The sequence below is a fragment of the Penicillium hispanicum genome, assembly GCF_028827665.1.
Source record: "Penicillium hispanicum strain IBT 35686 chromosome Unknown utg000005l_segment0_segment0, whole genome shotgun sequence".
Classification (NCBI taxonomy): Eukaryota; Fungi; Ascomycota; class Eurotiomycetes; order Eurotiales; family Aspergillaceae; genus Penicillium; species Penicillium hispanicum.
This window is the reverse complement of record NW_026623197.1, coordinates 488,311-511,119: the sequence shown is the minus strand read 5'-3', so window position 1 is coordinate 511,119 and position 22,809 is coordinate 488,311. Positions and strand designations below refer to the sequence as shown.

The window sequence follows — 22,809 nt, the reverse complement described above, 5'->3', positions numbered from 1 at the left end:
AATGATCCACCGACCCCTATTTACACCCCAGGTACAGTAATGTGGAATAGTAGGGTTACCTGGACAGTTTATATGGGGCGACTGCCCCCTGGCCCATGTCCTCCTGATCTGACGCCTGAGTAATGTGCATCTCTATGTGTCCGACCGCTCGTCCTCTGTGGGGCGTCGCCCCAATCATTTACGGCTTATGTATGCGTGTCCCGCCTAATAATCTTAAAGCAGCCAATCGTTAGCAATTTACCGTTTATGTCATGTATACGCGTCAATCCTTTGGCCCCCATCTTTCCATACATACCTTATCCCGTTTAGCGTGATGTAGATCCATATATTTAATTTACCTCTGCACGAGTTGACAGCCTTGTGCACAATCTTGACAATAGGTCATCGCCGGCCTTGCTCTTGCCATGTAAAACATCCGATTAAAACTACGTTCACATCGGTGCGTAGAGTGAATGGTTGAAAACGTTTCTATTAGAATCATTAGCCGTTTTGTGTACTAGTGATGATGCAATGACGCCTAATCCTGTTTTGCAATCCACCGCGGCGACTCAAGGGCCCCAACTAACTATTCTTGGCAACCATACTAATTTTCTAGAGCTTACTGCACGGCCAGCCTTTACCACCTGGCAACACGCGGATAGAGCTTATCCTTTCTCTTCTTACTTTCTTTTCCATCCTCCTTTTCTTGCCTCTCCTCTCTTTGTTCCCCACACTTGCTTTGGAAGTGTGAATTAGAATTCGCCAATGGCCGTCAGTCCATCGTGATGGGGTTTCCAAATGTTTCGCTAGCCGCTCGACCGTTGATCCGCCCCCTTGGCCTGGGAAAGGTCAAATGGCTTGCCCTGTCTCTGGCTGCTGTTAGCCTGTTCTGGACGCTATTCCATTCTCGCAGCTTGTTCATGGGTGTCATCACCCAAGCCACGACGTTTGGAATTGACAATGGTAACCCTGACTATTGGACCTGGGAAACCAAATCACCATTCCACGATGCCAGCCGGGACCCAAGCAGCCTAGTCGATGAAAAATGCGACAGCTTCCCTTCCGAATTACTCTCGCGCGTCCAAGTTGTTCTCAAAATCGGCTCCACCGAAAGCAAGACCCGGGTACAGACGCATCTCGCATCGGTGACGCGGTGCATTTCGAACCTTCTCATCGTTTCCGACCTGGAAACCGAACTGAACGGCCACCGCGTGCACGACGTTCTCGCGGATCTACCCGCTTCGGCCCGAGATAATATCATCGACTTCGAGGCATACAATGCTATTCACGACGGAGCCTCGGATGTGCCAGGCGGCGAGGGCTGGAGGCTGGATCGCTTCAAGTTCTTGCCGATGGTGGAGCGCGCGAAGACGGCGAATCCGACTGCGGACTGGTTCGTCTTTCTGGAGACTGACACTTACATGGTCTGGGACAATCTGTTTCGCTTCTTGGCAAAGTTCAACCCGTCTACTCCGATGTACATGGGCTCGCCTTCCCCGGGATTCGCGTTGGAGAACGAGGAGAGGGTATGGTTTGCGTATGGCGGCGCCGGATTCGTGCTCTCTCGAGGTGCGATAAACATATTGACGGAGAGAAAGAAGAACAGAAAAGGAGAGTTTCTGGAGCCCTCGCTATCTGAGAAGTATATGGATGTCGTCGCGACTGATTGCTGTGGCGACTCCGTCCTTGGATACGCACTTCATCAGAAGGGAGTCAGTTTGACGGGATTATGGCCCATGTTCAACGCGCATGCACTGCACAGCATCCCCTTTGATGAAGTACATTGGTGCCAGCCGGTGATCAGCCTGCACAAATCACTGCTGAGTGATATGACGGGACTAGCAAAATGGGAGAGTCAGCGGGATCGGAAGGTATGTCTGGGATCAGCGCGCATTTCATTGCCAGCGCTGATAGAAATATACACAGGAACCTCTGCTATATGCAGATTTGATGGAATATCTTGGATTGGGACAGCTGGATGTGTTACCCAGGTGGGATAACGCTGATTGGGGTGGATATATAAATCCCCCCGAGTCCCCGGCGCACCAATCATTGGCTGCTTGCCGTCAGGCATGTCACGAAAGTGACACATGTCTGTCGTTTACGTATGACTCCGGAGGTAGCTGTGCATTTGGTCGCGGCATACGGCTCGGGGGTGCGAAAACAGACCCTAATACCTTGTCGGCTGGTTGGGATAATGAAAAGATCATGGCATGGAAGTCCGCCCACCGGTGCGAGAAGCCCATCTGGGTGAAGCCCAGTGTGACGAGGATTTTCTAGATGGCTGTATTTGCATATATAATGGATGTGATGATGTGTAGAACTCATGAATATACCTCGTTCGGTCAACTTCGCCTTTGTCGATCTATCTTGGGTAGATCTACTCGTTGCTTTAAACACCACTCACGAGTCAGTCCGGTCCACCTTTACCTCGTTCACCCTATTGTGAGTCATGATGAACGCCTATGATCGCATTTATCAGATGAATATTTCTTGCCTTGGTTCCGTCCTCGCCCTACTTAGTGTGACCGTGGTGGGCTCTGAGGCCGTTTGTGGACGACAAGGCCGGCTCGCCAGATATTTTTAGGCAATGCAGCTCGCCAAGATCGATGGACAAATTCCCTTGGAGACTTTTCCCGATATCCATACCTGTGTATTCTTCAAATGATCGAGGGGGCAGAGAAGTGACAAAGGCCAGGTGGAGGGCCTCTGAATGGCTTTTTAGCATGTTCATGTGTCGTCTGAGTTCTAGGATGACGATGATCCAGCTCTTGAAGTTGGACAAAGGATCGCACACAAGTTAAGACGAAATCGATCGATATCAAGAACCATATGCAAGTGTAAAGCCAAACATATATAGGACACACTCGTGACGCTGGGTATCGTAGCTGCACAATCCAATAAACACGAGCGAGAAATAGCAAAGACGCCAGCGTCCGGTCTACGTTGGGAGGTTACCGCGCTCAGAGTCACTATTATCGCCATACTTATGTGTCAGCAGCTGGTAAAACCCGCGTGACCCAGGTATGCGGCGTCGTAAATGTCGAAGAACAGCGCAATACAATCCAAGCAAAAGACAGCCGAACGCAAAAAGCACGATCACCACGGCCCCCCATGGAACCGAGACGAAGCTTGATTCATGGCGGGGTGGATCGCGTTGAAGCATGTCCGTCACACCGAGCACCTCGCCTTTTGCGTTAATGGCGATCAGTCTGAAGTAGGACTTGACAGCCGGCGTTAAGGGTATTCCAGTCTCAAAGCCGGTCCGATTGACCTGGTCGACGGTCACAAAGGTCATATTCGCGAGACTTGCGCCATCCCAAGCCTCGACTCGCCACGTAGCAACCTCAGTGGCGCCGTTCCAACTAACGAAGACGGTGTCGTCCTCAACTTCCGCGTCCGGTATGGAGGTGGGAGTGCCGACCCAGTTGCCTTTGTACACGCGATACGAGACGATCCGGCCAAATGAGAAGTAGGCCGAGGCGCCGAAATGCACATCGCAGACAACCTCGCCTTGTGGCGAAAACTCGGTGAATGCAGCGCTGTGACCCCAGCCGACAAGCACATTGCCGGTATCGAGAACTTGCATATTGCCCTGCGAGACAGCCATCATATCCTGAGGGTGGCTGTAGGTCGTCCGCACCTTCGCTTTTCGGGAAGGGATATCCAAGTCGATCATTAGGCCGTGGCTGACTAAGAAGCGGTTGTCATCACTATTGGCAGCGTTGTTGAACACACTCAGGGAGTTGGGTCCCTGCCAGCGAGCGTCATGCTGCCATGAGAAATCCGTGGCTGCCTCATTGGACGCATCGGTGAATTCGTTGTTTTTTCCGCCAAGAGTCCAGAGCAACTGGCCAGTAGAGCCGTCCACACAGGTGATAGTGTGGGTATGGCGACCGGAAATCAGAAAGCGGCCCTGGTCGTCTTTATCCACGCTGTTGAGATGAAAGTAGTCGTATCCCCCATTTCGCTCGCGCCCGCGATCTTTCAATGGCTCGAAGCTGCTTGTCGGTGGGTAAACACTAGAAGATCGCCATTCGAACAGGAGCTCGCCCGTTGCGATATCGAGTTCCTGAACGACGCCGTCGTATAGCCATCCTAGTTCTGGTCCGCCGACGGAAGTCAAATCGGCCGGGATGGGGTCATAAATCGTCACGAGGGCGGTATCATTCTTGGTGATATGGAATTCATGTAGGTCGCCACCCATGGCGCCAACGGGAGAAACGACAAACTTCGGCGTGTAGGATGAATCTAACTGTCAACAATAGAATGCAAGGGTTAGCAACCCGCAGAATCCAGACATATAAGCATAATTCCAACCCTACCATATACCATGAACCACGCCCATGTCCGTCCTCTTCTGCTCCCTGCCAAAAGGTCACATAGTCCTGGCCCTTGTAGCGTTGAACTTTAAAATCTTGGGTTGTTCCCCAGTTATACTTCATCCAAACTAGCTCTCCACGAGCATCCAAGATCATTGGTCCAGCGTGAGCAACTGAATCACCTCGCGGGGCGAGGAATGTGTACCGTTGGTCGCAATGTGCTCCATACGGTGATATCTCGACAATTGGTGACTCCTCGTCGAAAGAGACATAGCCTTGTGAGGGACCAAGTCCATAATACCCTAGATCGTACCAGCTCAAGCCAGTACGGAACCGCAATCTGAGGATCTGGGGTATCAGGAAATGGTAGAAGAGTGACGTCGCTAGGATGGCGGCAATAAGGACGGGTAGCAGACGGCGAGGGCCGAGCTTCTGAGGCCGGTTATTGCGGTTTAGCCAGGAGCTCAAGCACAGAGCAGGGGAGGGTGACCGCAGGGACATTGGCGCATCGCGGTCCAAAGGGGGTGCGTTTCGGAAGACGTAGAGGGCGGACCTCGAGCAGAGGAAGTGACAGGGAGCGGAGCGGCAGGATGGCGGCGCTGGGGTTATATGGCGCTGCCTCTCTTCATCGCCTCAAAGGCCCGCCCCGACTAGCCGAGAGGCTCCTTGCTGAAGACCCCGCAAGGAATGTTGGCTGGCGCAACGTGGGACTCTCCTAGGACGCGCGTGCGGCTTCGGGAACCCGGGGACATTCCATACAACTTCTCTATCTGCCAAGCTCTGATGTGGATCGCGCTCCCCTGCAGGATTGCGCGTTGAGCCAACCATCTGGGAGCGACATTTGGTAGGTGGGCTTGCATGACTTGCTTTGGAGACTCTCGGCCGGGGGAACACATTGAGTTGGCCAGTCACAATGTTCTTTTAAGATCAATAGTGGGCATCATATTCGCCAAGCCCCTCGAACCCCAGGAAGCTGCCCACGCGTCCACCCGGCGAAGCGACGACATGTGGCGTTATTGAAGGTGTCGTAAGTGGATGAACCTAGAAATCTCGGCCCAATCACCGTACCGGATTTGCGACGACACATTGACAATTTTGCGGAAGACTTGGCGGTATGCGTGGATGGAAACTCGATGAGAACAAAATAGGTCGCTGGATGAATTCTTATCCTCCTTGTTCGCTGTCATGATGTTTTCCGTCTGCCCGCTGCCCGCTGGCCTGGAGCCGTGCCAAAGGAGAGAGGCGACTGGGCTCTGGTCGGTCTCCCTGGATGTCTCCTCACGTATCGCCCTAGATCCCAAAGTGGAGGGCGGAACGAAAACGAAAGGGACGGAGAGCTGACGCACCACCCTCGCCTGTGGGTGCCGGCCAACGCCCCGGTTGGCTCCCTCGCGCATAGAGCGGAGGTCGGTCTCAATAGCCTGATTTGGCAAAGGTCGGATACGGCCGTCGGGGACCGCCGTGCTTCTCGTTGTGATCGTTATCATCCATCTCCGTACACACCTTGAACTGACTGGCACGGACTCGACGCGACGACCAAGGTTGGGGCGACCGTGTGGCCGTGCACGATCGGGATTGGCAACGGGTATCTGTGTCTTGGCGTAATCACTCGGGATGGCGGGTAGTCGATAGGCTGAAGAAATGAGGAGATTGCGATGAACGAGGTGAAGGAGTAGCTAGTTTGGTGGCCTGACGGCCTGACGGCACTTTCCCGTTTGGGCCCGCCCAACTGAGAAGTAGACGTTAGCCTCTTTCTGTACTCGCAGTGCGACAACCTGCGATCTGAGGCTCCGTCCTCGTCTTCGAAATCCCTGACTCGTCATTTCCTCGAGTGAAGCGTCCAGTTTCGGTTGAGTCGAGCGACCGACGAGCCTCCTTGCTATGTCTCGCATGGCGCCAATACGATGCCGACTTTACGGGCCGTCTGCTGCGCCATCTAGACCTACACTGCCCGACGCGTGTTTACACTGCCTTATGGTCGGGTAAAGGACTATATGGTTCTATTCTCGTCTCCACCATCTCACGCGTCGACGACCAGATTCAAGTTGTACAGACGTTCATGTTGGATATGTTCCACCAACCGCTGGCGGACGATGAGTCCTCCGAGCACCGTCAGCTCATCGAGGACGGCATCGACTTCCTGTTCAACTGAGAAACGGACATGATCGCCCAGCGCGGCGTGTCCCTGCTTTGCGCGATGCTGGAGACCGAGCAGCCCGGTGCCCGCGAGAAATACATCCCCCGGGCTTTCCGGAGCCGTGGCTCCTACATAGGTCGGCCGTGCGGGAAAGCAGCTTGGATATTGCGGCTATCATCCGCACGTTCTATCAGCAGGACCGCGTCGGGCAAATCTCAACCGGGCTATCCCGTGTCGGGTGCGGCGAGAACGACGTATGGAGGGTGGTCTGGCAAGCCGGGGTTTGATGCCGCCGCGATGTCTGGTGTGCAGCTGGTGCCGCCGTTGGGAAGTGATTACGCGGAGGGGCTGGATGATATTCTTAAGTCTTGCAACAAACTACCTCGGCCAATTGCCTGTGAGAAGGGGCATGGTGCTTTAAGGACCGCAGTAAATGCATTGCGATCCGATAGCCAGAAGACCAGTGCATGTCCAAAGAAAAAGAATTAAATGAGATATAGACATGGCAAGGATGGGCCTGCCCATTGTGTCACACGGTGGGGAGGTTGCCCCGATTCAAACATGAAATAGAGATGAAAGACAATACCAGAAAGGAAGCGAGAAGGGGGTATCTTTGGCCAATGGAATGCTGAGTGCTTATTGGGTTTTCCGTACTTGGGTGACGGGCGCTTGGTAGATGAGACGGCCGTGAACCAGGTACTGGATGATGGCAAAGATCACGACGAAGCCGAACACGAGAATAGACCAGTTCATATCCACGGGCGTTGGGTTGGCGGCAGTAGGGAAGAAGGTGAAGGTGATGGCGAAGCAGAGATAACCGACGGAGAAGACATTGAGGGGCAGACCAAATCGACCGAGAGAGAAGCGTGAGCGCGGAATACCGCCCGGGAGGAATCGAGCCCGAATAATGGCGAGAATGGAGAGGATGTAGGTGGTGAACAGGGCGGCAATCATGACGGAGGCGATGGCGTTGAAGGCCGCGGTAGAGCCGATGTTGATCAAGCTCAGCAGAACGGTGATCGTGGTAGAAACCAGGACGGCGGCGACGGGAACCTGTGTGCGATGATTGACGTGCGCCAGGGTGCGTGAGAAGGGGAGAGCATTGTCCCGGGCGAAAGCGAAGGTCTGTCGCGAGGATGTGGCCAGGATACTGATGGCGCTGCACACTTCCATGACGAGGATGATCGCAGCCACGCCGTTGGTGGCAGCCATCGAGCCTGTTGCGTGGTGCACCGCCGGGATGAAGGAGAACCCGCTTTTCGGGTCGAGAACGTCGGCAAGGTTGCCCATGTTGTATAAGAGAGTAACGAGCATGACGAAACCTAGGCCGCCGTTGATCAGGGCGGTCGAGACCATGCACCAAGGCACGACTAGGGCGGCATTCTGGACCTCCTCGGCTATAGACTGTTAGTATTAGTTCACAAAAAGCATCGGTCTGTGCTTACACATGTGCGTCGCGGCATCTGGGCCCGTCCATGAGAAGATAGGGGTCAATTGACCCACGAGACAGGCGAGTCCCATGCCCGACCATCCGCCAGAGTTGGTGAACTCGGTCCATACAGCATGCGACGGTGCCGCGCCAGGCGACATCGCCCACAGTGGCACCAGAACCGCGACGAAGCCGAAGAGGTGCAGGCCGAGAATGACACCTTCCAAGGGTGGCAGGATCTTTGCACCATAGGTGTTGACCAGGGTTCCGACGGCCGCGATCGCCATGGTCAGCAGGGTTCCATGCCACCGCTGATAATCATAGACATAGCCAGGGGGTGCTGAGTAGTTGAAGACAAGCAATCCCTGGATGAGGGTGCCGCAGAGGAAGCAAATACTGGCAAAGGCGGCTTGCCATCCCAGGACCGATAGCCATCCTGCCGCCCGTTAACATGGATGGCCATGAGAACCGAAATGAGATGCACGTACCAGTCAGATAACTCAGGAAGCGCTGCCATCGCGGCCACGAGAATTCGCTCACCCAATGGTACTGTCCAGCGGAAGTTGGAGAACTGGGCAACGGTCAGCGTGGGCTCCGCAGCTTAAAACACAGGGAGGGCAGAGCGTATTGAGACAAGTACGTACATCGACGCAATCTCGGCCATGGAAATGACGGAGGCGAAGAACCCCACAAAGGACGCGATATAGACATAGACCATGCCAGCGCGGCCGCCATCCGTCAGACCGTAGGTGCTTGTGCTGCGCGCGGTCAGTACGATCGCAATCCAGAATGTCCCCGTGAGCGCTCACAGTAGAATGGACTCCCACGTGGCCATCAACGTGGTGGTGAAGCCCAAGATCGAGTAGAAGCGGAAATTTCTCTGCGCGCGGTTAGCCGGTGCTCCACGCGCCTCCCGCGTTGCATGCGCGACGGACCTTGAACTGCTGGGCCTTGCCCAGACGCTCCATGTCGCGGTCATCCTGGGCCTTGGCACCCAGGCCGACCTCGTGGGCCATGAGCTCCTTGTCTGCTCCGGACATTCTGGAGACGGTGGAGTGCAGAAGACGAGAAGCCAGGGCAAAACGAGAAAAGTGAAGACTGGAGGCGGGAGGGTCAGGGGGCAAGCGCAACGCCGCTTCGTGGCCAATCAGCGGGCGCAAAACCGGCTTTGGTCACTCAGTGGAGACGTGCAGGGGATCAGGGATGCGACTGGAAGACTCGAAGATCAAGGGAGCCAGGGGGATCAATTGCGCCAGAGCTGCAACTGCTAGTGTGCGCCACTGCGCTGTGGAGGTTGTCCACCATTGGCTCCTCCAATTAGACCTTCCGGATAGAGAGTGGTGTCTCTTGTTGACTGAAGGCTTCAGGGTGTAAGTGCTAATGCACGCCCTCCGTCGCTAGGGGAATTCAGGGAACTCATTCGTTCGATACCGAAAACCTCGAGGTGGTGCAAGCCTGCTGCCACGTTTCCCAATCACCGTGGACTGCGCCCGCTCGCGCCACATACGCATCCATCAATCTTGGCGCTCTGGGCCGGCGAGCATAAGGTTTGTGATCGGATATGGCTTGGTGGGTAGTACATTGAGTATTGACTGTAGGAGATGGAGGAACCAGGGAACCAGTTGCGAACTGCGCGGTTCGTCTTGAACGATCGGGTGGCGCCGCCGAGCCGACAAGACTATTCAGACATGCGTCTTGCTGACGGAGACAAACGATGATGAGCCAGGAGATGTTTCGAAATGCATCGGAAGAACGGAAAACCCGTCTCAACTTCGTCCAGAAATTACCTCGGTATTCACACTGCGATCCGAACACTGCGATAAGGGAGCGGGGTGTTGCTGGCATCCTCGCATCGTGGGGATCACTCCATGCTCCTTCAGGGCCACATTCCTGATCATAAATATGGCATTCTGCGCAGAAACCGGGAATCCAACCGCTTCTCCACCTCGGCTAGAGCACATTCGTCAGTTGCCGACGTAGTACGTGAAATGTACATTTGGGAGAGTGGCGGTTCTTCCTTCAAGGATGGTGGGATAGGCGACATGCGAGGAATAACCCGGGGAGATTCCATTCCAATGTCCTGGGCCTCAACATTTTGCGCAGGACCGGCAGTCTAGAGTGGTGCAGCTAGAATCAGCACCAAAAGAGGCCAATCCCAAACCTTTGTCATTTTGATTCAGTGGAGGTAGCTAATAGCCCCTATGATTGGCTCAAAATGGAGGTCCCGCTTCCAGAGCCAGCTTCCTTATTAGCTATTATCCTATATAACCTCTCAGCACCTATTTGGATTCTCGATTCATCTAGGGTATAGATATATGTACTTACACATGAACCTACATGTGTTGCTACATATGTAGCTGCCTTTGTAGCTACTTAGCTAAAAGTAGCTATTGAGAAGGGTATTCTGCACTTCTGCCTAATATAATACTACAATTGTACTTCCCTTTTTAAAACTATTCGCAAGGTAATACGCTAGAACACACGTATTATATTAAAGGATGTTCTATTCAGCCTTCGGCCGCTCCAACGAATTCTCCCTACTCCTCGCATCCGCCGTGCGCATCGCCCAAAGCCTCGGGCTCCATCAACTCGGCAGCGTGAGTTCCCCACACCCAACCAGACCAAGAACCCTCCCTAGTCTGGTTCCCCTCAAGACACAGCAAGCTGACAAAAGGCACAGTCCATCTGTACAACCATGGCCCGCAACTGTTCGTATGTGGGTGTCACATGACCCACACACTTAAGCTTCCTCTCATATAGATAGATCCTCCATCATCATTCATATGCATGATCATCTTCCATCGTACGATCTCTTCTCTCTCACAGCAACCAATGCGGAATCCGGTCCTGCTGGGGATGGGAAGACGCCCTCTCCCCCCCCCCCCCCCCCCCCCCCCCCCCCCGCCATCCGTAAACCCCCCAAACGCCCACGTTACTCTTAGGGCAAGAAGGTGAGTAAACAGTGAACAAATCTATGGATGAGAGAGCAATGGCATTTGATCGTGTATTACCCTCACAAATTGATGAAATGAGTCTGATGGTTCTGGCATCTGTTTCCTGTTGATTTATGGAAAGGATTAAAGGCAAGCTAACAGTAATCCGGTTCTTTATTAGGTGAAGTTTACAGGGCCCATGTAGAAGGGACCAACTACCTGTATGTTATTACTTTATATAACTATTACAAAAGATCTTCCCTTGCTGTCTTATTCATAGGGTCCATCATCCAAAGTATACTCCGTCTAGATTGACATGTGCAGGATCCAGTAGAGAATAGCTCCACGAGTCAAGTTTCAGGCCCGCATTCGTGGAGAACTCCCGACAAGGTTGACTTCCACCATCCTGACCTACTTACCGCGTGCTATATCAATGGTAATTACGCTATAGATAAGCATTCCGTTTTCGATTTAAGCGCCGTCGGCGGATTCCGGGGGTCATGCTTTAGATGGGATGGTGTGGAGGAGAGGAGTAGTGGCTCCGTGTGTTTCTTATCTACCCAAGAGATGCTACGCTATTCGGTCGAGCTGATAAGTCTATCGAATAGGAAGCTCGGCTACGCATGGCTGCAACCTCCAGCAGGTCCTATATAGTCGATCACACCAACCAAAAATAATCCATGTCGACCATCTCGAATACCTACTAGAAGAATGTCACAAACCAAATACGTCGACCGTCCGATTCCTCAAATCTCCCTGGCCGGCTTTGAGGATCGGATCGATCAGATCACTACGGAGCTCATCGATGCCGCAGAAAATGTTGGCTTCTTTACCCTCATCGACCACGGCCTGTCAAAAGAGGACATTGAAGACATGTTTCTTACATCCAAGGGCTTCTTCGACCTACCGGACGACATCAAAGCGACCGTGCCGTGGAATGCCAACAACGTCGGCTGGGAGAAGAACTCACAGATCCGGCCGTCGACCGGCAAGCCCGACAGCAAAGAATCTTACCAGCTGCAGTTCGGGGACAACATGAAGGAGCTGTGGATGGCGGACGCCCACCTCGCCGGGTTTCAGACTAGCGCCCTGGCGTTCATGCAGCGGGTGCAGCAGATCTCGGAATGTCTAATGCGGTGTTTCGCGCGCGGCTTGGGCTTTCCGGAGGCCTTTTTCATCGAGTGTCACGACGTGGCGCGTCCGGACTCCCAAACCACCATGCGGCTACTGCACTACTTTGCGCTGCCGGAGGACGCAGAGGGCAAAGTGTATCATCGCGCGGGGGCACATGCGGACTGGGACTTCCTGACGCTACTCTTTCAGAAGGAAGGGCAGAGCGGGCTGGAGATTTGCCCGGGGCGCGAGGTGGTCACCGAGTTCGGCATTGGGGATGAGTGGACCAAGGTTGAGCCCCGGACGGGCGAGATCGTGTGCAATATCGGGGATTTGTTCATGTCGTGGTCGGACGATCGGTTCAAATCGACGTTTCACCGCGTCAAGGCGCCGTGTGAGCCCGGGGATTATTTTGGGGACCGGTACAGCATTGCCTATTTCAACCAGCCGTGCAAGGATGCGTTGATCCAGGGGCCATTGAAGAAATATCCGATGGTGACCGGGGCCCAGTTTACCGAGAGGGCGATGAAGCGGAATTTTGCTGCATTGCAAGAGAAGCTGAAGACGGTCGCGGCGGCATAGTTGGTGAGAAATGGGATGAGACGCTCTCGGTCTTTTTTCGCGTGCGGGTTCTTTTGGATCTGGGTACTAGTGTGTCAGGGGCGTGCTTCGAAGCCTGAAGCATGCGGTTGGCCGGGAGCCTGCAAAGCTGTCTGCAATGAGCAGCATGTTTTTGGACCTGAAAGAGAATACGCGTCAAGTAGGAAGAGAGATGAATGAATATAATACTCTTATAAGTTTCCAAAGTCCCACCAAGTGGAAAATCCATCAACATTGCCCAGGGCGGATTCCGATTCGGAATACCCAACGCTATCCATGTCGACAAACTGTGCCGGGTCAGCCCACAGCCACGGTGTATTGGCCATGAGACTGTCGGCCGGTGCAACCAGCTTGTCTGCAAGCGCCGAACTGGTTGGTGAGGCTGGAAGCGAGGACATGCGCGGCATATTCGGTTGTTTATTCGGTGGGTTATTCCGTGGCTTGTTCGGGGGTATATGTGCAGCCGAACCACCGTCCGCGGTGTTAACTGTGATATCTGGTGACATGGCAACAATAATTTCCAGAGTCGAGGTTGAATTCTCCATCTCTTCGGGGAAGACGTCTGGCGTGAGTGAAGAATGTAATAAGCCGGCGTTAGATGTCTCGTCCGAGCTTGGGTTACAGTTGACCTGCAGAACATCCCACATTAGGGGGATACTTAGATGGATCTTCGATGGTTCCCAATCGAAATCCACTTTCTCAGATCCAGAGGCGATGCTCGTCATTCTGTCCAAAGTTTGGTCCTGGACATGTTAGTGCGAAACACATGTATTGCTAGGGGTTGACTCACAAGAGCTTCACAGGCAGGTGCAAAGGGGATGAAGCTTTTCAAAAATCTCCTGCATTTGGCAAAGTCTGTTTTGGATTTCAATTTCAATCTTGGGTCGGCCGCGCAGCAGTAGTAAAGGTGCACAGTAGCCGCAATCGCAGCGGCGTGGCCGAAGAAAGGGTCAATTAGTCGCATCTTCTTCTCCGAGACCATGTCAATCATCCGGACAATCCAGGTGGCATGCAACAAGACCAGCTCAGAAGATCTCCGCCAGAAAGTGTTTGGGATGGTTAGGTTATGGTTATATTGGGAGGCCACGATGTAGAGGAAGGGATGGTTCAAGATCGCCAAGATGGAATGGTAGGTGAACTGCAGCTTGAGCCAAGGTGCCCAATAATCCCGGTTCCCCCGTAGCTCGCTTGGTCTGCGTTCGTAGAACTTGACTGAATCGTATCGATGACAGAGTGAAAGCTTGTTCTCCAGTTCGGTCAAGTCGGAAAGAATCATGGCGTACATGGAGTCGTGTCGCCAAGGCTCCTTCAGTCTGCTCTGAGAGCAGTCAAAGACATATGATCTTACTCTGCTCCACACCCACCCAAAATGCAGTGCTAGACTCCAGATTCCTGTATCCGTGTCCGTGGTACAGCCCACATCGTCGAGGGGAAGTGGTGGCGGCTTGGGTTCGAGCTGCAGCAGCATTTGGTCGCAACCGGTTGAGATGTAAAACGAGCGCAAGACGTCAGCCGGGACACTCAGGATACCATTTATTTGGCCGTATGTCTGTTCCAGTGACTGAAGGCTCCAGAACAGCCTTTTTTTCCTTTCTGAAGCAGGGCAGTCGACCCTGTACGTGGAATTGAGGTCTAACATAGCAGATCGACAGAGTTGGAGAGCAAGGCCGAGGTGAAATCGGCCAACGTGCACGTTCCCGTCTATGATCTGTCAATCGTCTTCGGGATCCAAATCGGAGATAAATAGTCCATACCCAGGAAGGAGGAGTACGAGAGTAAGCACAGGCTTTCGATGGTCTCCAGCTCGACCGTGCCGTTTGCGATGCGAAGCATCACCAATGTCCGGGCGGTATCGCCGTAATGTAGCATCTCATCGCGCTCTTTGGAGAAGCGCGAGGTGAGTGTGAGGATACTGCAAACAAGCTCTTCGGACATATAGCTCGGATCCTTGATTTCCTCGCGATCAAAACACCATATAGGCTGTCTGTGGCAGTACTGGAAGTATAGGTCGATCGCACGGGAGATCTGCGAGGATGGATGCAGCTTGGAGTCCTCCAGTCCAATGCCGAGGAGGAATGGATCGTTCATACTGCCGCCCAGATCCCCTGATGACGGACATGAGGCGCCGGAGTAGGCGGTGTCGGGGATATCATTGATTCCGCCAGTATTTTGCTCTTGTGGGATCGGTCTATATAATGGATCAGTTCATCCATGATGCTGCGCGCTGGAGGACAACACGAGTTCTTCAGCAAGTACCTGCTTCCGTTCAAGATCAGGTTGACCTTTTCCTCCAGGTATGCCAGCCGGTCAGCCTAGCAGGCAGTTAGTCTCACAAAACCAAGAGGACACCAAGAGCTGCGTCGTACAGATGGGCCGCCTCTCGATCCCCTCGGAACTGACGTATAGAGGCATGGCTGGTTCAGGCGGACACAGCTTGAGCACGACGGCTTCTCGGCCGGACATCGCGTTTTCTTCCTCCTGTAGGACGTGAGACGACGATGGACAGGCAATCATGGCACAGAACCGACCTGCAATTCAAGCATGCCTCATGAGAACGCAATCTTCCCCGGTTGCCTTCACGTGGCATGGTATGACTTGACGATGCCACCGAAAGAGCAAGGGCTGCAAAGTCGGGGGATGATCAGTCAGAGTGCACGTTGGAAATTCGAGTTCAGCGAATGGCAGATTTGCCACTAAGAATAGCGTTGGGTCGAGTGGGATGACTGAAGCAACGAGGGAGAAAGAAGACGGGACGGCGTGCGGGGAAGCACTGCGCCCGACAAAGCGCCGTGGCTACGAAGTCCTCCGCCTCCTCACTCGCCTATTTATTACTATTGATTCGCTATGGCCCCGATGGAATGCGTCCTGGGAAGATCGCCTCTGGTGGTTATCACAGTGGCCCCCCTCTAGCCGATTGGCGATGACTCTGGTGAAGTGAAGGTGGACATGCCGTGTGCAGTGTCCACACACCAAGGCTCTACGATGTAACTCATCACCTGAAAAAGGCAAGGCTATCCTCGAACACGCAAAGATGGCTGGAGATCCACGTTCACTAATGGAATGGACCCCGCACGGCAATCTACTATGATTCGAGCGCCGTTATCGCGATCGGTGGCGACGGTAATGACACTATCTAACCCCCCGAGAACACGAAAGTCTAATCTTCTGTCTTAGCTAACTAGTTACTCAGGGCGATCCTTATGACGTCTCCGTAGATAGGGATGTTGGTCCTGAGAGGCTCATTGAGTTGGCCCCATTGCAAGGAGGATCACAAGATAGTCGTCGATTTATGCATCCATAGTTTGAAATCGAGATAAGGTGATCCAAGAGGCTTGCACGTAACAAAGAAAGTTCACACTTCAGCCCGCAATTGAAATCGAGCGACTTGATAAGCTGCCGTAGATATCCTAGGACATCCCCCAAAATTGAGCAATGGGGTGGGCTTATCTTTGTAGATCGGTAGAAGTGAGAGTCCTGGTTTTCAAGGATCAGGTGCTAACAGCCATCTTATAGGATCTATGCAGCTCTCTGGTCTTCGTCTGGGAGAGCTTTTCCTCCGCCTTTCTATAGGCGCTCACGGCCATAGTCCCGAATGTCTCCGCTTCACTATCGTTTGTCACATTGGCGACAGCCTATTCAGGCATCTGACTGGAGTCATGGGAATGAAGAATCGTGCATTTACTTCACAGCTAAGCCCTTGGATAAAGGGTCTGGTCTCGCCTATCCCGCATGGAGAGCTGGGGCAATAATACGTTTCCACGGCATCCCTTAACCGCAGGCCGGGATATCTATGCTTGAGTAGAGCCTTCCGTCGTGTCTACCTGGTGCCGATGATCGACCCAGCAGGCCATTGACCTATGTCATTATCCTGCTACGTCAGACGCTCATTCATAGTTAACCAGCGCATCGGTGGGGTCATCACGGTGAACAATCTCGCCCAAGCACGCCGATTTCGCGGGGGTACGGCATATCCGAGAGAAAGTGCAGTAGCAGAACCAAATGGCTAGCACATTTGGTTTGATCTCTCGCACAGGTATTTTTCTGACTGTGCCGAGGGGGCTCATTTAGTCCCCATCCCGGACGGAGGCGTCAACCCGCACCATATATCTGCCCGTTGTAGACATCACAATTTCTTTAGAGTTCCAGATCCATCACAACGCCTAATCGCATGAAATATAGAAGCAGCCCTGTGTCTATAATATTAGGTCATAATCCACCGATCTCTAGTCACTGCGGGGGCTCGACTGCTGAATCCAAGGGGAAAATATTCCAGATCGGGAATTGGAGTCCACTCGGCATAAGCCCGAGTTAGTTCGTTGATAAGTTTGTCGTCTAGGATAGGAGGATGATGTACGGGTGCTGCGTACGTGAAAATGAAGGCTAGCAAACAAAATACGAAGTCGGTTGGGCGGTTGGGCGTCAATACATCGCGCGTTCATTTGATAGATCCTGACGAGGGAGCCGACACCGTTTCTCCATCTTTTCTCCATCGGCACAACGCCTTTCTGCCCCCCGCACTCGCTTGGTGGAACCCACGATGATTCCAGAATTCGCGGAAACTCATGCCAGATTATATATATATTTTTTTCTAGTAGAAAGCATACCAGCTTGCCTACGGGACGTTATCAATAGATATGGAGGGGCTCTATTCGCTGGTAATCTGGTGATTCAAAGATATATTTTAGCAGTGAACAGCTGGCAGGGCAGTTGGCAGTGGGGAAGTGGGTTGGTTGTATACCTAGTAGCTTGATTATAACCGATTTCTATATATTTCTGCTGTGTAAATGCCACGGATTCCTAAGGGTCCCAAAAAGGAGAGTTTTCTTCAAAAACTTGCGTGCAGGGGTAGTAGGGTCAGCATATACTGAGTGTATGTACACGATAGACTGGACTGTTTGTCCGAGGACTGCCCAAAATGGTAAAAATGAGGTAAAAGAATGAGTTCTGTGGATGTGGTCGATAGCACCAGCGACAGTAAGGTCGTCGACAAAAGAAAGGAATCTATAAGAGGGCGAGACAGCTCCAGTACGATGTAGGTTATATGACCACCCCGCAGCAGGAACAGCAAGTATAGCGGTTGTAAGCATAGTATTCACAGACCATGTAGAATTCTCGCGAGTTCAACACCCCGCCATCGGTCCTGAAAGAATATGCCTCCTCTCAATTTCATACTCTATCCTTGCTGCTTGATTGACGGTATGCCAATCGAGAGACAATAAAAATGAGCCATACCACGACGACTGTTCCTTCACCCGGTCCTGCGCAATCCTCCGCCACGGGGCCAATGGCCCCGGTAACACCCCTGAACTGGCCAGCGCTCTGGCCCAAATATTACAATCGGTTGGCTGGGCGGAGATGATTCTCGTCCTGGGCCTTGTTATACTTGTGCGTCTGGTCTACTGTGGGGCCCGGGGGGTGCTAGATATTCAGCTGCGGCAACACAGTGGCGGTTACCATCAGGATCCAAAAGAGGGCGCAGGAAGCAATTCCAGAAACGGTTCCTGTTTATCTCTGGCATCAGGGGTCCCAACGAGTGTCTACAGCAAGTATATCAGGTAGAAGTAGGTACCTAGGTACTCAAGACCCTGACTCAACACCTGCTTCTAGTCGTGTAGCTACCTATGTAGATATATATGTAGACTGAATATATCTGTAGATACCGAGGTAGATTTGAGAAATCAATAATCGAATTTCGAAGTAAAGAGGTTTGAGACATTTTGCCAGCCTCGGGACTCTTAATTATGGTATTCCAATCAGATTAATTCTGCCTCAGAAAGCCGTTCGATCTCTTGAGGTTTCGAAATAAGTAGGGTACAAACTAGCGCGGGATCACTGCGATGCATCCCCCTACGGCTGGGGACGCGGGGGCCTCCATTAGCCCTCGTAGAATAAGGGATCCTGAACATAAAAGAAATCTAAGACGCATAGACTTCAATGACCACCATTTCCATTTTTCACGTAGGATAAATCATGAGGTCCACTCCGCGGCTGCTTCCTACTGAAGTTGAATGAACGCCATTGGAAATGAGAATTAGTGGACCGGCAGGACGATTAATATTTATTTCACTCGTCTCTCACGGAGACAGAATTAACTTATCATATACCTCAAGCTAGATCGCCATCTTGGATATTTCCCTCACTAAGGTCTCTTGCCGTGGCAGTAGATGGATTCGATGGGGACGGGATCCTTGTTTGAGTGATCGCCTGGCGTGAGAAGGGTGTTTCGACCGGTGCACTCCGGACCACTATATGCGAATCAGCAACCAGCGTGAAGGTACTTTGCAGGATACCTTCGAGGCGCGGCGCAACTTACGTGAAAACGCGACAGTGTTTCCGGACAGAAACCGTCAGGACTTCCCTGCAAAACAAATACCCGATCAGACCATGTCGTTCAATGTGCAACCAGGACAACTTACTCCTCTTCCACTTCGTGACAGTCATCCAGTGGCACGTTAAGAGCACGGCTCGCCTTTTCGGTCTCAATGCCCACCTATTGGTTGTGTCAGCCTGAGAAACCGTTTAATGCAGGAGCGCCGGGCGCGTAAGACAGACCATAGTCCGTTTGGCGTCCTTGGACGCAGAGGCCGAGGCCGAGACTGAGAGGAGCAAGCAGCTCAGCAGTGCGATTTGTTTAAGGCCGTACATCATGAAGGCGCCGGATCAGACTGCAACGCACCACTCGTGTTGATAGGATCGGGGGTTATGGGTGTGATGCCGTCCAGACGAAAAGAACCACGATCGTAGGCCATTTGGTAATCATCCCTTGCATGCCCGAGGGCCAGGGCAAATAACAAGGGATACAAGCCCTTCCAGGCCCAAGTGAAGTAAAGAGGGATCGGAATGTGAAGCAACGAAGCCAATTGTCGATGGAGGGAGGAAAGTACAGTTTCAAAACGGGCCCGACTCGCCGATCCCCATCTTCCCCACACTCTCTCCTTCTCCCTTCCAAGCGCTGCCGACTCACACACGTCCCGTCCGAGCTGGATGCAGGCTTATCCAGCCTGCCGTCTCCACAATACGAGCATGTCACGGCCACAGCTCCAATCGCAACCGGCAGAGCCACGGGCCCGCATATACTCGCTCTGATTCTACCCATGGCCATGCGTTCCGACCTCCACTCGGCGCCGCCAGTTGGGGACACGATGGCTTCTCCCATGACCCGGAATGCCTTGTCTGGTAGGAAGCACTGCGGCGCATGCTTCTCACCATAGCACAGTCCGCTGCTCCCACACGCGCCACAAGTCCGGAGATACAGCACAACACCGCGGGGCAGGTGTTGCCGGGGAGGGGCCTAGATCGGACCCGACCAGCCATTTCCAGTCGCCGGGGGGTAGAATACTAGAAGAATTATGTGGATCAGGTGGCTCCTTGGGCGAGGGACTTTGACGCCGCAATACCACGCGCGACGATAAGGATTGATGGATTACTGATAATTCTGACGCAGGTCGACATGTTCGACTCGCAGTGTACGTTCCCTGTTCAAATCTCAGCTCTTGCGCGGATTTTTCCTGCGCTTCTGAATGTCGTTCTTGCCATATCTACTCAGAAGATGGAGCTGAAGGAGGCAATACAAGACTCGTATGACAGTCTGGTACTACACCATAAGGCAATTCGTCTGCTCAGACCCCTGCTCAGACCCCTGCTCCAAATGCGCGATCCCGAGGATGTGGGCTTGTGTGTTGCTCTGTTGCCTCGAGAAGATGTCTGCTCGGGCACAGAAATGGCGTCGCCACTTGGAAGGATGCAGCGCATTGTTCGACGCGTTTGGAATTCTCGGATTTAGCGGTGGGATACTGCGGGCAGTTTCTGGTGCTATGTACACATTGGTAGGAATTCCTATGCCGAGGAAGCATCTTGTATGTGGGTACATTGCTGACAGGGATCTAGATGTCTCTGGTGCGCTGATATCTGACGGGACACAGAGCACTCTCCTGCGCCCCAGCAAATAGATTGCGCCTGAACCCCACGAGGAACATGCGGCGAGGTTATTCAAAGCTGCACTGTCTCTGGATATGCATGCCGATTACGCTGTCTTATCTCTGTGCCAAGGCCTGCGAGCTGGTATCGGACCGCACACAGTTCTTGGAGCTCGGAGTGCAAGATGATTGCACCGGTGAGATCTATCAACACGCTGGATTCGGCTGGGGGAAGACCTGCAGCAATGGATTGGAGACCGACCTTCAGAGCTTCTTCCAGTATATACCACCTCGACCAAGCCATTCCCGCATATCTTGTTCCTGCATTGGGCGGCCATATCTTCGAATCGACTATACTACACAGCATGTATTCTTCTCTTATACGGGGTCTAAGGGCATCAAACTGTGACCCGCGCCTGCAGCTTCGCCGCTTTGGCATGCCAGGCGAATTTGCGGTATCTCAGTAGCGAACGCTCACCAGGGGTGTCAACCTCTCTGGATTGCGGGCTCTCTCTTCAGTCACGTCTCCAAGCATGCTATTATTATTGACATCATTCGGAAGTTCGAGGCGGAGACGGCGTGGGGTGCTTGCTGGTGAATCCACAATCTCGAAATGGCCTGGGGTTATCAAATTCTACGGCGCAATTCGACGTCTAGTCGGCATCAACCATCCACTGCGACGTAAAGTGGCGATGGCGTGCCCTCTAGTGGAATGCTTAGTGACAACGTGTCAAGTATGCCCCATTCCGCCTGAGGCTCCTGTGTAATGTCGCCGTCATCCCATCCCGTGACCTTTTGAATCCTCTTCAACCCGCACAAGATATGTTGCTGCTGAGTTTCGTGTGTCATGCGTCGGGCTGCTGTGAGTAATGATGCCAGGAGACATGGACCCCAACACTCGCGCCTATAATTGTTGAAGGAAATGCTGCAAATTCGCTGAGCGTGGCACGGGGCGGGGGGACATGTTTGCCGAATGGAAGTCTGCGATGCTTGCAGTACGCGGTTGACTTTGTAGTAGTAGTAGCAACATGGTTGTAAGGTATAGTTGTTGCCGAATACTCCGGCGCCGTTCGCAAAGAGAACCACACGGAAACATTGCTCCGGCCCGGCAACATGGTCATCGATGTCAAGTTCCGTCATCGGCTGGAGGCCTTGTGGTCGGTCCTGGTGCCACTGTCCAAGTTCATCCACGAGCTGCCTCCAGTACTGCGGGGGTGGATCCCCGGTATTCACAAACTCAATCGCCCGTACACAGAGCCAAAGAGGACAGTATGCGTAAAAAAACGATTCAAATGCATCAACCTCGACTTCTCCATCTACAGAGCATGGCGGTGATGCAGGCAGAATCACCTAGATATTAGTATCAGTGGCCAAAGTTGCGGCAATGTCTTGAATTGACGAGTCTTGTCAGCTGGATACAGGCCCTTTGGATAACGAAGCTTTTTCTGACATACCGAGGCTCACAAAGAACCAGTAGACCTCAGAGTTCAAGTCTCTGTCTATAGTCTGTGGACCGAGAGCTTCCAAAAGCTCGCTATCGGTCGCCCTTTGCTGTGCCTATACAGCAGCAGTTTCTGTGATGCAAGCCTTTGCCATTTCCAGCGCACGCAAAAGTGGAATGCTTGTAATATTTGGTGGCATATCTGGTGCTGCAGGCCCTCCAAGCGCCTGGCCAACACCGCGCGAGGAAACGGGATGTAGCGTCTTCCTCGAGGCCTCGGGTAGGGCGAGTGAGTACTGACCTCCACACCAGCTGCGGCACCATCGCCAATTGCGGTGGATGGGACAAAGTTCCGTCGAGCGGCCACAAGGGGATCTATATCTTGTGTTCCTGTGCTGGCTGGCTTGTGTCCGCATGTGGAGACTCATGGGTTTCTGCCAGAGGCGCTTCCTGTCCTTGCTCCAGAGGCAAAGGCCGTTCTTTCCATTCCTCCTGCTGATCATTGGGCTCCTTCTGAGGCTCTTCTGTGACGAACTAGGGCTGGGTCAGTGTGAACTATGCAGGTCCCGCCTGGTCTTGATACAGACCCGAATCACTTGATAGCCACGCGGCAGTGCGCGAATCTCGGATTTTTGCACGATATGAGCGTACTTCGTCAGAAAAGTCAAGTAAGGCCAATACTGGCATTGGAAGTTCCGATCGATGCAATTCCGGCACCGCGGCTTGTCCTGGTTTTGATCAGTCCAGGTGGGCATGCCTTTGATCGCAAAGAACACTTACACTTCCTCCTGCGAATGCGACAGCGCATGCTGCAGCCCATACGGCATCGTGTGAGCTGCCAGGCGTTCTGCTTGGCAGCGTCCGTCATTGCGAAGAGGACTGGGAAGAGTGAGTGCCGGACGAAACAGGAAGACCTACGCACCCATCACGTGGTGGGTC

The 22,809-nt window shown here is 53.0% G+C and overlaps 7 protein-coding genes across 7 annotated transcripts; 2 read left to right on the top strand and 5 right to left on the bottom strand.

Annotated features, from left to right (window-relative positions):
* Positions 1-764: 764 nt before the first annotated feature.
* N7459_005642 (uncharacterized protein) lies at positions 765-2,259 on the top strand (the record flags this gene model as incomplete). The annotated part of the gene is made up of 2 exons (XM_056944826.1): positions 765-1,850; positions 1,906-2,259. 2 exons carry the CDS (start codon positions 765-767, stop codon positions 2,257-2,259), a joined length of 1,440 nt encoding a protein of 479 aa, XP_056799161.1.
* A 661-nt stretch (positions 2,260-2,920) lies between these two features.
* Positions 2,921-4,802, bottom strand: N7459_005641 (arylsulfotransferase family protein; the record flags this gene model as incomplete). The annotated part of the gene is made up of 2 exons (XM_056944825.1): positions 2,921-4,234; positions 4,305-4,802. The coding sequence occupies 2 exons, from the start codon at positions 4,800-4,802 to the stop codon at positions 2,921-2,923; spliced, it is 1,812 nt and encodes a 603-aa protein (XP_056799160.1).
* A 2,272-nt stretch (positions 4,803-7,074) lies between these two features.
* N7459_005640 (uncharacterized protein) lies at positions 7,075-8,907 on the bottom strand (the record flags this gene model as incomplete). The annotated part of the gene is made up of 5 exons (XM_056944824.1): positions 7,075-7,835; positions 7,884-8,303; positions 8,356-8,438; positions 8,512-8,625; positions 8,774-8,907. The coding sequence occupies 5 exons, from the start codon at positions 8,905-8,907 to the stop codon at positions 7,075-7,077; spliced, it is 1,512 nt and encodes a 503-aa protein (XP_056799159.1).
* Positions 8,908-11,511: 2,604 nt separating this feature from the next.
* Positions 11,512-12,495, top strand: N7459_005639 (uncharacterized protein; the record flags this gene model as incomplete). Its single annotated transcript, XM_056944823.1, has 1 exon — positions 11,512-12,495. One exon carries the CDS (start codon positions 11,512-11,514, stop codon positions 12,493-12,495), a length of 984 nt encoding a protein of 327 aa, XP_056799158.1.
* A 209-nt stretch (positions 12,496-12,704) lies between these two features.
* Positions 12,705-15,100, bottom strand: N7459_005638 (putative C6 transcription factor; the record flags this gene model as incomplete). Its single annotated transcript, XM_056944822.1, has 6 exons — positions 12,705-13,256; positions 13,304-14,214; positions 14,268-14,701; positions 14,770-14,825; positions 14,914-14,991; positions 15,038-15,100. The coding sequence occupies 6 exons, from the start codon at positions 15,098-15,100 to the stop codon at positions 12,705-12,707; spliced, it is 2,094 nt and encodes a 697-aa protein (XP_056799157.1).
* Positions 15,101-18,652: 3,552 nt separating this feature from the next.
* N7459_005637 (uncharacterized protein) lies at positions 18,653-19,158 on the bottom strand (the record flags this gene model as incomplete). The annotated part of the gene is made up of 4 exons (XM_056944821.1): positions 18,653-18,758; positions 18,827-18,871; positions 18,930-19,003; positions 19,066-19,158. 4 exons carry the CDS (start codon positions 19,156-19,158, stop codon positions 18,653-18,655), a joined length of 318 nt encoding a protein of 105 aa, XP_056799156.1.
* A 3,087-nt stretch (positions 19,159-22,245) lies between these two features.
* Positions 22,246-22,738, bottom strand: N7459_005636 (Zn(II)2Cys6 transcription factor domain-containing protein; the record flags this gene model as incomplete). The annotated part of the gene is made up of 3 exons (XM_056944820.1): positions 22,246-22,404; positions 22,458-22,627; positions 22,651-22,738. The coding sequence occupies 3 exons, from the start codon at positions 22,736-22,738 to the stop codon at positions 22,246-22,248; spliced, it is 417 nt and encodes a 138-aa protein (XP_056799155.1).
* Between the last annotated feature and the right edge of the window lie 71 nt (positions 22,739-22,809).